The sequence below is a fragment of the Zonotrichia albicollis genome, chromosome 6, assembly GCF_047830755.1.
Source record: "Zonotrichia albicollis isolate bZonAlb1 chromosome 6, bZonAlb1.hap1, whole genome shotgun sequence".
NCBI lineage: Eukaryota > Metazoa > Chordata > Aves > Passeriformes > Passerellidae > Zonotrichia > Zonotrichia albicollis.
Window position 1 is genome coordinate 24,618,713 of NC_133824.1, and position 16,937 is coordinate 24,635,649.

Genomic DNA, 16,937 nt, shown 5'->3' on the forward strand with positions numbered 1-16,937 from the left:
GAGAGGAAAAGCAAATTTTTCAGAGAGAGCCTCTAACTTGGTTTTGTTCATTCTAAGTAATTTAATCTTCAGTTTTTGGAAGAGTTCACACTTTTTTATTCTTCTATTGTGTTTACAAAAGAAAAGAAGCTCTTTTTTGTTGAATCTGTGTCCTTGAAAAAACATACATTTGTTTTAAATTTTAACAACAATCAGAGATTTAGCAAAGGATTTCTCCACAGGGAAAAAAAAAGTTAAACCCATGCCAGTTTGCCTAAAAATCAAAATTCCTCTCTAACAAATACCTCAACAAACATAACAGTTACATATGGTATATCATCACTATCAAGGGCACACAGTAAGAATTGTTCCTACACCTCACAATAAAAAAGTAATGACTGAACTATTTCAAACAATCCCAGATCTCTAAATATTAATTTAGTCAATGCACACAGAGTCCAATTCTCTTTCCAATTAAAAAAAAAAAATACATAGCTTTATAGAGGAAATGTAGCAAAAGTAGTTGGGACAACAAACAAACAAAACCCCCAGCCATTTCCTACTCATTGTCCTTACAGATCCACTAAACTCAATATGTACAAATAAACTGGCCAAAGGCTGACAGTAGAATACAGTGGATACAGGAACTGAATCAGGCACATGGAATGACCCTTGGGTGTTCTAGGCAGGGCCAGGAGCTGAATCCAATGATCCTCATGGTTCCCAGAACTCAGTATATTCTATGACTCTGGGATTCTGATTCTTTCTTACTAGTGATACGTTTCCAGTGACCTCCTAAGTATAAGGTAACAGACACATTTCCACTTTTATCACTCCCCAAAGAGTATGAACAGCCATGCAAAGCACATCTATGAGACAAGGACACTCTAGATATTTGCTGACCGGACGATGTATTTTAAGAGACTATTCTGTACAAGATACAATCTGCCCCTTTCATTACGGGCTGCAGAAAGTCCTGTATTCTTTTAAGCTCCAGCATCTTCTCTTGCTGCTCTCTGTGGACCTTCCATTATCTCTTAATGTTCTGTGCTCTTTTCCATGCTCTTCACAGAGTGATCTCCAGGATGCCATAAAGTTTGCGTTCCTCATCCTTATTATCTTGTGTCTGCTCTGTAAATGTTTCTGTCAAGCAACATTAATCTAGGTATTGTTTCTTTCCCACACATATACACATCCTTCCTTCAGTCCTTTCATGGTTAAGAACCATCATCTAACAATTTAAGATTACACAAATTAAATCACTTGGAGAACTTTGTTATACAACACATAGCTCACACCAGCTCATCTCCAGTTCTTTTTCTACAGCTGTCCTACATACGTACCACTTTACTCAGATCAACCCAATTAAAAAGGGCAAATAACTTCTCCATAACTTCTAATGAAATAATCAGATAGAGCCCTTGATGTGCCCCTGAAATTTCTTGGTAAACTTTCAAGATCCTTCAAGCATTATGAATCCAAATATATAGAAGAATATCTCTACTGATGTTCATTGTATTCCATAGCACACTCCATATTAAAGAATCCTATTACTTCCATTTCACCACCCAGTAAGTGATGTACTCTGCTGTGGAATCTTTGTGCCTACAGAGACATCTCACTGAAATCTACATTCTTCTTGATTTATATCAAACAGAAAATTGTTAATGCCTTGGATTCACTAACTTCTTACCACAGGCATGTTTGCTTAACAATGTTATTTCTTGAGACAAATGATAAAAAACTCTAAAAAACTGATGAAAATTATGAAATAATACACAATACAGCCAACTGTTAGCAACGTATGCTTAAAGGGGTAAATTTCAGGTTATTAATAAATAAATAGTAACAATAGATAATTTAACATTTTATGTAGATTTTAAATGTTCAGTAGCTAACCTATAAAATTCCCACCAAAACTAAAGTTTCTCATTTGAATGAATGCTTTTAAAAACAATCAACCCATGAAAATATTCACTGACAAAACCTACTTTAAGCCTGCATGTATCTCAGGCAGCAGTGAACTCCCAGACAATGGAATACCACACCCACCAGAATTTGCCAAGAAGTAGCAGCTACCAGTCATGCCATTCAAAAGCTAACAATCCTTATACAAAGTGACTATGTGTTGATTCTCCTAAATGCAAGATAGCTTATGCTAGGAAAAATAAATCCTAAATAATATGTAAAAAATGGGTACCCAGCTAAATTGACACCAACCTATAAATTTCCAGGAAAACTTAATTTTGTGGACAATTTAATTGGCAAAATATCTAAATATTGTTAAACTCTGCTAAACACTTAAATTCTGCAGAATGGAATGAGGAATGCAACACGCCAATAAACGTGAATGATATATTGCATGCAATTTCTCTGAGGCAAAGGTAATCAAAGTATGAAACCACACCATAAGCTAAAAATTAATTTCAAACTTTTGTTAAACTAGTTCAAACTTTTGTATGACTAGTTAACATGCAAAATCCAAACATTCCCTTCCTATCAGAAACTTTGTAGTTACTATCTTACTCTACTTCTCACTAGCAGTTGTTACCATAGTCTTAGGACAGCCTCAGTTACTATGCACACAAAATTACTGACACCTATTCTCTGTGGTGTTCAGAAGATTATATGCAATGAGGAAAAAATACCTTGAACATTGCAAATAAAATACTTTAAAATACAATATGTAGAAATATAGACTGATAATTAAAATGCTATATGAATTATTTGTTTTGATGATAACTTACTTGAGATAAGCCACAGTATTTCTCAATTGCCAGGGAATTACATGATGATGTGGCATATTTTACATCTGGCATGTAAAATGTGAAAGCAATGCAAAAAATGGCTGAAAACAAGTTGAAGATGAAGTTTCAGTGACAAAAACTACAGAGGCAGTATGGATCTAATAAGAAAACTGATTGTAGTAAAGAGCAAGTTGTCTCTGATCTTGGGAGAATGTTTTTGGACACCTAACAGCTTTTTTATTACTGTGGCTGATTAAAATGAAAAGCCCTACTACTAAAATGTTCTTTTTGATGAGGTTTTTTGCCATGAACTATAGACCTTGCAGTCCAGTGGGATACAAATCCTTTGATCCTGTGCAGTCACATAAATTCAAAGTCGTAAACCAACATTGAATTTGATTTTATTAGTGTGGCTGATGTTGCCAGAATTGTAATGCAACCTTGTTTTTCTTCACTTTTCTTCCTTTTCTTTTGGGGAGGGGATGGAAAGGAGAGTTTACTGTCAACATTGCTTCACCATATAAAGAGCTAATTTCTTTGGCAACCAGGCTACAAGATCAGCCATTATAACAAAGCTTTGTAACTATATAGGAAAGCAAAGATATATGTTGCTAAGTTGTAAACAATTATTTGAATTAAGTAAAAGCTGAAGCAAAAAGCATTATTAGTAAATCGCATGGAAAACAGCAACCAAAGATAAAATTACACATCTATAGAAAGAAAATGAGCAGCAATGAATACTTCTCAACAGAATTATTAAGTCAAATAGTGCCATGAGAAGAAAAAAAAAGTAGCTACACTTTTACAAACTAACAATTTTCATTCTTCATAATGAACATAACTTTTGTCTAAAAGTTTTGAGAATTTTTAGATGATTAGTCTCTCTACCAAAATAGTGTTCTCATGTGCAATCAAAACAAAAAAAAAAAAAAAAAAAAGAGATTCTACATGGATAAAGAGAAGATCAATTATAGAAATGACTGTATTTGTGTAAAAGACACACCTATTTTAAACTAACATATACTGCACACTAATTATGCCTCACCACACTACTCTAGACATTCCAATTATAAAATTTGAAGAAAATATTGCAGAATAAAAAGTCTCAGAAAAAACAGCCTTTGTCGATTACTCAAAACGGAGCAATCAGAACAATCTTAATTTTATCCCTTTCCACCAATGCTTCCATGTTGTGCAGCTATGCAGAAACTTTCTCTTCAACAGAACTAGTACCTCATCCAGTGAACACGTTGGGAGATATTCCAGACAAAAGTTAAAAAATCAATAATGAAAAGCAGCAAGCTTTAAAGACTTTTGCATTGTGTGTGCTGAAGTTGAAAGGTATGTAAGAACAAAGTGTGGACCCTCAGAAAGAGATACAATACCAGTATAGTAAAGGCCTGATAATGCTGACCTGGAAAAACAGATTCTACGCTTGTTCGAACTGCAAAATTTCTGCTGCAAGATGAGTCACAGGACATTTTACTCAGTTTTCCTCAAGCAGTCACCAATGATAGCTTTTTGTAAAAGAAAATGTATCTTAAGATTCTGAGACTCAACATGTAGTTGCAAAGTAAGTTAAAAATGAACTGTGATTGAACATTTTTGCAAATGTAAACATCGCAATAAATTTATTAAACCTTAGGTCCATGAATAATAAGATTACATGCCAATCCTAACACATATTGTGAAGTCCAGTTTATACTTAAACATCCTAAAGTTAAAACTTATGACAGTAAGAAAAAAATGTAATGAGATTACTTATATTCAGATCAAATCTTGACTAACAAAGCAAGGGAGGGTATTGCTTACTGACCAACAAAATTAAAATCAAATACTGAATGGACTGTATTCATTCCAGGACAAATATTCTGGAGAATACTGCCCACATATAAGTATAACTTGTATTGTGATGCCCAGACCAAAGTCTTTGCAGTCTATCTCCTACTGTTTTCTGTCCTAAATTCCAGGCTACCTCTTTTGCCCTTCATCTTGCCAGTCTAGTGCCTCTAGTAGTGTATGCTATAAGGACTGCCAGTCCTAGTATCTCTATTCACTGTTTTTTTCCTAAAATTGCACCTTTCACATCTCCGTACATATGTCCAGCTCTGGTTGTCAGCTTTGCTTTGCAGTGGGTTTTCTTTCATTGCCTAATCATCAATAAGAGGGTCAGGAGACAGACTTTCATTTTGAAAGCTGTTCTGAAGGGTGTTCTGAAAGTTCTCTGAAGGGTGATCCCCACCTAATCAAGAGTAACTTGTGTCAACCATTAATCAGTGGAACTTAGTTTTGACCCAGTGTTGTAAAATAACACTTTGGTGGCATTGTGGAAATGGCAATGAAACTTTTTTCAACACCAGAAGATGCAATCAGTGATCACCAGATTTGCAAAGTCAAAAGCTGCTAAAATCAGGTCTTTACTGAACATGAGAAAAAATAGTTTTATTTTAAAAAATTTATCCTCCAATTTCAGACGGATTTTCCTTTATTGGCAAAATGCTCATCCTTGACAAACCTGTCCCTGTTCCTGTTAAAATCAGGAATACTAGAGCCAGAATTTTTTAAGAACGAAATATTACACATTTAATAAAAAAATACTATACAACTACTAGATTCAAACAAATATCTGGTGTAGCAAATTTCAAAGTGCAGATAATTTTGGCAAGAAAGCATGGGGTACATGTTTTCAAAACTAAAATGGTAACTTTGATACTACTTAATTTTTAATGGCTTTTATAACTCCATTATGACACTTCAGTTAGTCTCTCTTGTATACAATTGTTTCCCATGTTACAGAGATCTTCAATATCTGTGAAGATAAAATGTCCTCATGTTCAAAGTGCGTGCTCTGCTTTATTCTCCTGAGTACATAACATGTTTATTCAAGGCAAGGTGATGGGACAAATTAACTTCCATAATCTATGAAAAATGCAGCAGGTTATAAGGAACGTTAAGAGTTTTGTTTCAGCCCTAACTAAGCAGAATTTTTTGTAATGTGTCTAAATTTGAGCAGGAACTCCTTCTTTCTGATGTTCGAATGCTAAAAATTGTCCTGCTCTATGCACATTTTAACTATGTACTACCATGTGCTGAAATAGAGCTAAAGAGATTTTCACTGTTTTCAATCTAGGGAATATGGTCTGTGGTAATTTCTTAAATAAGCAGGAGAATCCTTGGATCAACATGTGGAATTAACAGCATTCTGCAGCTGACATGAAGTTTAAACAATCCAAGTCTCACAGTGAAATTGCATTGAAAATAACAGAATGGCAATATGGCAAGTGGCCATACTGAAAAAAACCCACAACACAACGAAAGAAGAATCTTCTGGGATATTCAAACTATCTGATAAGAAAATATTAACAATGTAAACATATTGTTAAAGGAAAATAATAATGAAAAGCATACATTGCATCAAAAATATGACAAATAGAGGAGAAGAATAGGAAAATTTTGTTTGCTGTAAGTATCAGAGCACAGCAGGAATGCTTAAAATTTCATCAATAATTTTATTATAGAGTATGATTTGAAATTGAAATGTGCAGATTTTTAAAATATTAACTAACTGGGGAATATCTTCACACAACATGAAGAATCATTCCAAGCTTCATTTCTGAATGAAGATGAAATTGTCAAGTGGTTCCAAAGAGACTTAGTGCTGTTTGCTGTAGAAAGTTACTGTTTTATTGCTCCTGTCCTTTGTTCCCTAGTCTGCCACTTTACCTTCTATAGCAATGGCTATGCAAATTTTTCCGTTCAGGAAAATTTTTTTTCCTGCTGGAATTTTACTATTTTAGGAAATGCAAACTTCAAAGATAATGTTGCTGCCATTATCTGGCAGCCTTAGGAGTTCTGAAATCGGTATTTTAATACAATTTCACAGAAGTTCAGTCTCTTTTTTCTCCTAACTTTTATGCTTTTTTTAATCTTGACATTTTTTCCTTTTTTGCATCGCAGAGGCCCTGCAGTGAACAGGGAGAATTCCTCCAAGAGGACGAAGTAACCAAGAAGAAGATTCATAAAGGCACACAGTACACACACAGTGGTGCAACCATACATTTAACAGTTGAAAGACTGAAACATTTCAAGTTAGGCAAGATTAGTATCAATAATTAACCACAAGCTGGGAGACCTTCATCAGTTCACCACATGGAAATGCTGAAAAGCCTGAACAGCTCATTAGGAAAGACTGACTAATAAACCCTTGCTGACCTTGGCTGCTCCTTTGAGCTGCAGCACCACCAGACAGAGAAGCATACATGATACAGATTTTCTTCTCTATGTGCATGCTGGAATACAAAAATGTAACAGAGAACACTCAAAGCAACCAGCCACCTTATGGATGCATTTCATCTTGTAAGAGTTAAAACAACAATCTCACCCTGAAGCAAAACCTTATTACCAAAGTCAGCATATATCCACATATATTAAAAAGTTTTGGGTTTTATAAGTACTGTGGCATATTAAAGCTTTCAACACTATTAATCATTGGATCCCATATCCTAATAGCAGATTTCAAAACAGTGACTTTTGACAAATCATGATATCCCTATCCCATGCAAGAATTCACATATGCATGAACAAAACTGTGGGGGAAAAATTATTTTTCTCCAGAAAGGAATAACAAAAATCCTTAAGAGCATCCAGGTCAGATTTCTTTCAATTTAATCTGCTCAAAAGTATTCCAGTTTGTTATAATAGTCTACCTATAGAAAAAGAAGATTTAGAAAAACTAAAATAGTGTAAGATGTTTTGATTTGGTGTTGAAATATCCAATTTGTGATGTATATTATGAAGTCAAAATTAAATTTTACTTTGACATCTAAGTAAAAGACAATTTTATCTGCCAAAATAAAACTGAGATCACCCAACTCTATAAAAAGGTATTTTGATAAGCATTCTGGCATACAAGAGCTTTTAACACTATTCACCATTGCCTCCTACAGCTGAATTAAAAATTCAAAAATGTTGCAGAGAGAAGCAGCACCTTTTGTTGTACTCATGTCATAATTAAAGAGCAATGGAAGCATTCATAAATGGAAGTATAGTGACCACAAGGAAAAACAAATGAGAAGGTGAAAAGACAAAGAGACAAGAAAGAACTTAGGAAGTATTAGACATGAAAAAACAGATTTGTAAAAGAATGAAATGGTCATAATAGAGCTAGAGTTTTATTACTTAATAAAACTCTAAATGTTTTTATGCCTTTGTGGTCTCACAACAAAATAAAAATAAATTATCTTTAAATTATCAGATAATTTTGACTGGTGCTATGACTTTTCCTTTCACATTTCTTTTTCTTCCACATTTTTCAGTGTTTTCTGGAGCACTTTGAGGCACTGGTCTTTAACATCTATTTATGATATGAAATAATTTTCCAAGTTAAGGAAGTTCTGTGAAAAGGAAATTACTTTCTACCCACTTCTACATTTCAGCTCTTGGAACCTTCACAAAAAAAGCAAAAATGCAAACATTACCATGGAGGCCACAAAGGTCACTATGAACACCTCATGATACATTCTTCCCTAAATGAGGTCAGCTTGCTCTTTCATAATGCCATGGGCAGCTTTATACCAACTGCATTGCCATTCACTATTTCTCAAATTTCAGTAAGATATTCATAACTGTCATAGATGCAACTATACAGGTATTTTTTTCTAAAATTTGCCATGAGATCTTTTAAGAGATGCAAAACCAGGGTTTTATTATATGACATTTACTGAATTTTAAAATATTTATTTATGAATAATTCATAAGCTAGCTATAGCTAATTTTTTATCCAATACCTATTAATATTTCTTACACTATATTATATGACATGCATTATTTAATACTATTATGTAACAGAAATACCTGAAGATACTAATATGCTCAGTTTGGAAATATATAAAAGATCTAGTGAGCTGGTGGAAGCCTAACAATCTGTGTTGGAGAAAAACATCCATGCATAGGGTACAGGGTTACAGGACAGCTAAGGACTTTTCTTCCATCTTCAAAAACAGCCTTAAACTCCCACATAGCTAAAGATGAAGGGATATTTGGTAGGTTTGTTTTAAAGGCAACATGGAGACATCAGGGAAAAAGTATGCTTGAATGTATGCTTGAATTTTTACTCATTCTATCAATTTAACTTACAGGAAAAAAAAGCACAGCACACCCTTGTGCAGCCATGTGTTGGGTTGAATATTAAGCACTGCAGACAGAATTTTGTCTTCAAGTAAATTCCTTTCTTTCAGAAGTCAGGAGTCAAAATAATTTACATTATTTTGATTTATGTTGTTGTCATCTACTTAGTTGGTTGTTAGGTACTCAAGATTTGGTTCTGCTGGACAAATACTACGAAGGTGTTGACAGCTACGACTTATCAATTGAGCAACTTCAATTTAGTTTCATAATGTGCAAGATAATTTCTGACCTAAAACTAAAACAGATACACAAACAGTGGGCAGGATGTCACCACACTCAGTTTAGAAGGAAGTATGAAACATGAACACGGTTTTTGGGAACTTCTTCTGAAGGACTCAGCTGACATCTAGTGGCAAGGGCAGGGAAAGCAAAGCACTTAACAGCACAGAACAGAAATCGTTCCAGGTCTTTAAACTATATTATTCAGTATTTTGTTAACATTAAGTGAAAAATTCAAGAAGTCCTTTGAATGCAGCAATAGCATTACCATTTTAGACATTAGACATTCATGTGGATGATTCAGTTGAATTATATACATTAATTAACCCTTCAAGAGTTAAGTGTTACACAGATTGTCATGCAAGAAGAGCTGGTGCAGATTCATAAGTAATTGACTTGGTGTAATACATGTTATAATCTTAATAAGTATACACACTACACGACAAAAACTGAATTCAAGTGACGTCATAAAAAGGAACAATGCTTCAAGTTTTGGTGATAACATAAAGATGGCAAAATGGAATACAGTACAGATGTGCCCTCCCTACCCAGTGACTGTTGAGCATCTTTCAAGACTGCTGCATTCACTGAAACTTCAGTCTCATAGATTCAGCATCAACCCCCAGAAACTAGTGGAATGAGTAAAGCCCTGGCTGCACTCTGGGTATTCTGTATAAAGTTTATAGGAAATTAACACAGTGATAACAAATATTGAAGAATTAAAAACAATCTGGAATTCCTGTTCACATACTCAAGAAAAAAAAAAACCTACAATAAGAAACAGAACAAAAGTACAGGGCACTTTCTAATGCTAAAGAATAAAAGTATCACTCACTTATAGGCCACTATATACAGGTTTCAATGAACAGAACCTAGATAATGTTGCTTACTTTCACTTTCAGAGGACAATTCAGTAATATTTTGAGAACTTTCCCATACATATAACTTGCATAATTCTTAACATTTCTCTAGGCCTTTTAGGAATAACAAAGACCAAGGGTCTACTCCTAACCTTTTGAAGAGAAAGTATGATAATCAAACCTTCTTCATAAACACCACATAAGGAATTTGGATTAGTTTGCAAAAGAGCTGCTTAAAAGACATTCCTGTCTGTAGGTTCCTTCAGTGCATAGCATAAAATCAGATTTAACCCAAGAATTTCCCATAGTGCGGATACTTACCATCATATTTTTCTGTTATACCATTAAAGAATAAAATGCAACAAAGTATAACATTAAATCATGACACCATTTCATTCCCCCATTCTATGTTCCCACTGAAATTTTATAATGTAAATTTCAATACGTCGCATTATACAATGTGATCTGCCTAATGACACACTCAATGTATCACTGTACTGGATTATCAGAATTGCCATGCTAGTAAATCTGTTATTTTCCATTCTATTTAATTTAATGATGATGAAGGAAATACTGAATGTTTTGTAATTGATGACCACTAATGATTTGGCATACGAACCTGTATTAGAACACAGTGCAGCTATACTTAAGAATATATCATAACTGGTGAGAAAAGGAAGATGCTGGTAATTTTAACTAGGGGTGACCACCAAATTCAGTTATATTGCCATTTAAATTCCTGGTTTTATAATAAAACCACTCTATTATAATATTTCACTTTACTTACCACAGCCAAGGGAAAGTGACTTCAAAAACTAAACTGTTATTTCTGATTTTGATAACTAGTTGATCAAGTTTACACTTTAAAAGAGCAGACATCAATACAGAGTGCTCAATACTAAACTTCAGAAAGTCTCACACATGCTTATTTTCCTGTTAAAATTACAGAAAATTGCTTCTACAGAAGAATGTTTCACTGAGAAAGAGTAAGTAGTTAAGCATCAATGCCAATACTGCATTGCTGTGTTAGGTGAAAGAATTTAACAGAACAACAATTAGGAGAACTACAAAGAGGAAACAAATAAAACTGCTTTCAGACATCATTTATGAGTGCAGGTATAGATTTTAACAACATTAATTTTAGCTGAGCTGGCAGACAACTGAAAACAACTTCTAGAAAGAAAGAATTAAATTCTTAACATTTGATAGAAAGTCTACATTTGCACCACTTAAATCTGTAAAATGCACTAGACAGGGAAATATATAATTACAAAACTATACCTTTAATGTTTCAATTTCTTCTTTGTGTTCCCTCTTCAAATGCAGAATGGCAGCTTGGTACTCTGTAGAAATAAAAAAAGTACATTCCCTTAGAGTCAGAAAACAATGTGCCATCTTCAGCATAGAATATTTCATACAACACCACTAGGTCCAGAGTGCAGGTGTAGGCTCTCAAATAAATGACCTTTTGTGGTGGTGATGGAAAAGAAAATCTGAACACAGTAATTAGCATTTTTTTCTAAGACCACATGACCAGATTTTCCATGGTGTTTCTGAGAGAAGTGGATAAAGCAGAGGTCTTCCATGCTAAGAAGGGAAAATACGGAAAAAAATATGACAAACTGAAATAAAAGGAAACCATAGTTTTGCCTTATTTTGCAAATAAATGTGGAACTGATAGGACACTATGACATGCACGTGCATGCACACACACATTCTCACCTGAATTCTAAAACAACATGCATCAAGTAAAGTGATTTAAATGGACAAACATACAATCACTATACACAGTCAAACTGGATAAAACAGCAATCACAAATACAAATGAAGACATCAGAAGGTACCAAACAGTGACATACAAAGAATTCTTTCTCTCAATTCTATCATAAGAAGAACAATCAGAGAGTTTAAGTACAGAATCCTGTGAATGACATACAGGATAGCTCTGCCATTTAGCAAGAATACAACAAAATCCAAAGGCTGAGAGTATGAAACTGAAAGCCAGAGAAATTTAAATCAGCAGTGAAAAATTGAGGAGTCCAGGCATTGATCATGCAGGTTTAGTGACGGCATAGATTTACAAAACCTCTAGGACCACTAATACTATGGTTCCCCTTAATCCATACCATGCCTGCATTTGGCCAGATGAAGAAACAGAAACTCCTTCAAAGCACCAGTCAAAGGCTTTAAGAGATCTTAAGAGAGTCTTTGGTAAGACACTGGCCCAGAAGCTACAGCCCTCCTAAACAAGTGACTGGAGTTTGTTGTTAGGTGACCAAAGTCCCACTTCCATCTGTTTTCAAATAAAAAATTATCCAAAAGTGTGTTTCCAGTTCTCTGGCTTGGCTTCTGCCTCCTCAACTAAATCCTAAATTAAACAAGGTTTGAAAACAGGCCAAAGAATTTAAATTTTATTGTCAATGGTGTATAAGACTAAGGAGTCTGCGTGACCCATTCAACAGAAGAACTAACAAAATAGCACTAAAAGTATCAAAGAACGGACCAAAGTACCAGATAAATAAAACATTTCAGTGCTTATCTGCTCTTTTTTTTTTTTTTCCTTTTTCTTTTCAGAGCACATGAAGGAAAGAGGAAAGAAAAGGTAACTTGATCATCACCATGAATTCTACATGACATGGAAGCTTTTAATGTAAAGCTTCCATGTCATGTGTACAGGGATTTTTTCCAAACACAGGTGAAGTTATAATCAAGCCGCTGAACTGATACATAAAATCAAAAGGAAACGGGATCAATATTTTATACAGCGGAAAATAAAAACCTTGGTGATTCCAGCTAGCTATGGCATCTATCTAAACTTCTCCTTGCCCTCTAACAGGTCTGTACTTAAGAGCTTTCAGGCATTAGAGAATTGCCTGTCTGCTCTGCCAGAATCACAACTGGTTAGGTCTACAAACTTTAAGATTTTCTGCTGTTAATTCCTTTAGTTGATATTCCCTATGGATATAGGCTCTGCATATCCATTCACCTAAACAGAATATAAAACAATTGCCTCAGGTCCCCAGAAAAAGTTGTGACCCTTCTGGCACCTGAGCTGCCTTAAGCACTCAGTGCGCAGGGCATGAACCTTATGAATGTCCTGACTTGAAGGTTAGCTCTTTAGGGTCACATGATAACTGAAGCAAATAACAGGCTTTGAAAATGCTCCTAACAATCAGTTCTTAGTTTAGCTAACAGAAGGATACAGATCTATCTTAACAAAAGATCTACTTTCTATGTGGAATTGCCCAATGATTAAAATTCTTTGAGATTTGGGTAAGAGAGTCATAATTCACCTATGATGACACAGACCTGCACTAGCACCAGAAGCAGATTTTTCACCATGTCTACCCATTCCCAACCCTCTATTGTTTATTTTTTTATCTTGGCACAAATGTTTGCGCAATTAGAGAATGATGGAAGAACCCCTATAAATGAAATCTAAGCACAAGAATTTAATTTTTTTTAACAATAATTAAGTATATGTCATTGCTGGCACTTTTCATTGCTTCTAGCTCAAAACAATGTTCTAGAGATTGTTTTGTTTAAACTTTGTTCTAAAGCAGAAGACAGAGAGTAGCAATTCTTTTATCATTTTGTTATTCCTTAAAAATATGCTTAAAAAGTACTAAGCTAGGAGAATAAATAATAAAAATTATTTTCTTAAAACACAGCTATTGCATAAAAGCAAGTGCATCATAAACTGATATACTGTAACAGATTTCATACATTGTTTACGATGATATAAACTGACATTCAACAGCATAAATTTCTAATTTTATTATTTTTAACTAGAAGAAACTATTTATTGGATAGAAGGTGATACCCAGCAAAGTACTTTAATTCTCAAGCAAATGTTTATTTTTCTGTACCAAATATTATAACGCAAATCACATCACAATTATATTGCCTTGCATAATATAAAGTAACTCATGACCATTCCTTTTCTATGTTTTGTGAGGTCACCTTAATTTAGTACAGTTGTACACAGATAGTTAACATTTTAAGAAAACAACCTGTATACAGAGATGGCAATCAGAATCATTAAAACGTTGAAGAATTTGTCTAGAAAAAAATAATTTCATTCATGCAATTCCAAAAATCAGTTCCCTAACATACTGGCAACAGAATAATGAAGTTTAACTATGCAGTGGTGTTGGAATGCTGCTTAGGGTGGTAAAAATCAAAACAGCAAAGTAAACAATAATGACATTTTAACAGAAGGAACTAGAGGAGAAACAAAATATGTCAGGCTTTATATGCTACTTAATTCTTAAATTCCGTTTAACTAAAAAAAAATCAATGTAGACTACACATAAAATCCAGAAATACTAAGGTATCACTGGATGATTTGTCTAGGTTAAAAATTAACAATGCCAGAGTTGAAGAAATCTGATACGGCTCTGTAGCCAGCCTGATTCTCACATAACCACTGGAACTCATTCAGCCTTGTGAGCCAAGACACAAGAACACCCAAGGGCAGGTCTCAGAGCTAGCCCAGACACAAGGCTGCAGCTGAACTGCACCTCCCACTTCCTGGTGCTGCCCTACCTTAGGGACCTTCCAGACCGACAGGGAGAAAAGCTTCTAATCACAAACCACAGCACGGCTGAGGCTGGAAGGGACCTCTGGTCTGCACCCCCACCTCTCCCAGAGCTGGCTGCCCAGGACCATGTCCAAATAGCTTTCAAATTCTTCCAGGAATCTACACCCTCCTCATCCTCTCTGGGCACCCTGTGCTAGTTTCTCACTCACCTTCACAGTGAGAAATCATTTCCTGATGTTTAGTCAGACCTTTCTGTGTTTCAATGTGTGTTCACACTGATCCTGATACCATGTACCACCCAGCTCTCTCATTTTTGCACCCTACATTATAGGTCCAAGCTGATCCTTGTGTCACAAGGTGACTCTTTACCTAGTTTGTGCAATGTCAGGGGGGGTTGCATTTTCATAAAATCAAAGAATCATTAAGGTTGGAAAAGACCTCCAAGATCAAGTCCAGCCTTTGAGTAAGTATTTCCATGACCATTAAACCATATCAAGAAGTGACACATCTACTTATTTTTTTGAACACTTCCAGGGGTGGTGACCTGTTTCAGTGCTTAACCACATTTTCCTAATACTCAAACTGAACCTCCCCCGGTGCAACTTGAGGCCATTTCACCTTATCCTATCACTAGCTGACTGGGAGAAGAAACCAACCCCTGGCTACTACCTCCTTGCAGGTAATGAGCGATAGATCTCCCCTGAGCCCAGAATAAACAACCCCAGCTACACCAGCTGCTTCTCATAGGAATTACATTCCAGATCCTTCATCAGTTTTGCTGCCCTGGACATGCTCAAACACCTCAATGTCAATTTGCTGAAGCTTTAAATTCTTTTATTATGACACATAACAGAAGGCTGATTGTACAAATATCCTGTTGTGCTTGCCTGGTCTCCAATGTGTCTGCAAGAAGACAGTGGCTGTAGAGCATAAATTTATCTTCCCCTTAAGCAGATATTACTCCTAAGAACTTTTGAGACAAATCAGATAAAAATCAGATTGCAAGTGCTAAGTGCACCAATCCTAAAAAATTACCACATGCAAATTAGGATTTTGTTACAGAGAAAATAATTTTAAAAGTCACTCATTTACAAAAGGCATTCAAGCTAAAAAGTAAACCATCACATTGCACAGATTCCACTCCAAACAGCTTGGAGTCTCAATTTTTATTTACTACCTCTAATTTACTACTTTTTCCTTTCTTTTCAGAGTATGCCATCCCAAGAAAAATGTAATAGATCATGTAAGCTGTTGCCTACTTGGGCATATTCATTATTTTCTTTATTTTTGGAACCTGATGCTACCTGCAATAATAATTATAACCTACTGAAGCTACGGCAAACTTTCATAAAACTGATCATTTTTTTCTAAGATAGTGGGATGAAGCAGAAATACATTAACAAGCCTTAAACAAATATTTGTTACATTTGCTGACAGCTAGCAACATAATATCATTTAATTGTAAAATGTTTCACTAAAACATTTTTGAAAGTAATCTGAAAGTTGGCAAAGTACATAGGAAAATGTATAGAGAACTCAGGGATGACTAAAGATATATAGTGACATGAAAATGCAAAATTTCCTTTTCCTATGTTGTTGTTGGAAAAATAAATCAATTATTCACTGTAAAAAAATATAATCTATTTCCATTTACTTGCATGTTTTGCCATAGCCAGCAGATAACATTCTGATGAGAGAATGCTAAATTTGTGTTCGGGTCTTCCCTACTTCTACTAACTTTGCATCAGCTGCAAATTCTCAAGTCTTACTTTTCCAGTTCAATTCTATTGTTTTATTACAGTTTTTTGTCTTACTTTTTTCCTAACGAATAGCTTGCTAAATGATTTTTGATAGTAACATATATATTTCATATTTCCTTGCTCAACTGCACGTTCTTGTAAGTTGCTTCGGAAAAAATAAACCATGATTTTTGAAGTGATGAACTACATAATTATCATGATCCTGTTCTGCCACTCGTTGATACAGTCAATATCAGAAAGTATCATAACTTCCAGTCATGCTATATTTGGTTCTGCTTACGTGCAACTGCAGGAAGAAGTAAATCTGATTAGTATTTTATCTGATTTTAAAAAAATTACTTTAGCATTGAACATTGCAAAGACAGAACCAGTGTAAACAGGATAACCTTCCTTTCCTGTCATGTTTGCTATCAGTCTGCTTCATGATTTTAAAGTACATTGTCAATAAGGATCGTATAAAGATAACACTGACTAAAACAATACCAGTCCATCTGGAACATACATTATTTTCTTCATCATTAGGTACTACAACATTTGAAATACTCCAGTTAAAGCCCGGAATTAACATCTACACAAGTAATGGACTGCAAGAAGGAAATAAAATTGTGTTTTAACTAGCTACCAAGTGCAAGGAGGAAGTAAT

General features: G+C 34.7%; 1 protein-coding gene across 6 annotated transcripts in view; it reads right to left on the reverse strand.

Annotated features, from left to right (window-relative positions):
- The window catches only part of FMN1 (formin 1), a 168,468-nt gene that overhangs the window by 89,475 nt on the left and 62,056 nt on the right, over nt 1–16,937 (reverse strand). For all 6 annotated transcript variants that reach the window (XM_014267834.3, XM_026793155.2, XM_014267824.3 and 3 more), the window contains one exon: nt 11,273–11,334. In XM_014267834.3, the coding sequence (XP_014123309.1) occupies nt 11,273–11,334 (62 nt within the window). The remainder of the gene's footprint in view (nt 1–11,272; nt 11,335–16,937) is intronic.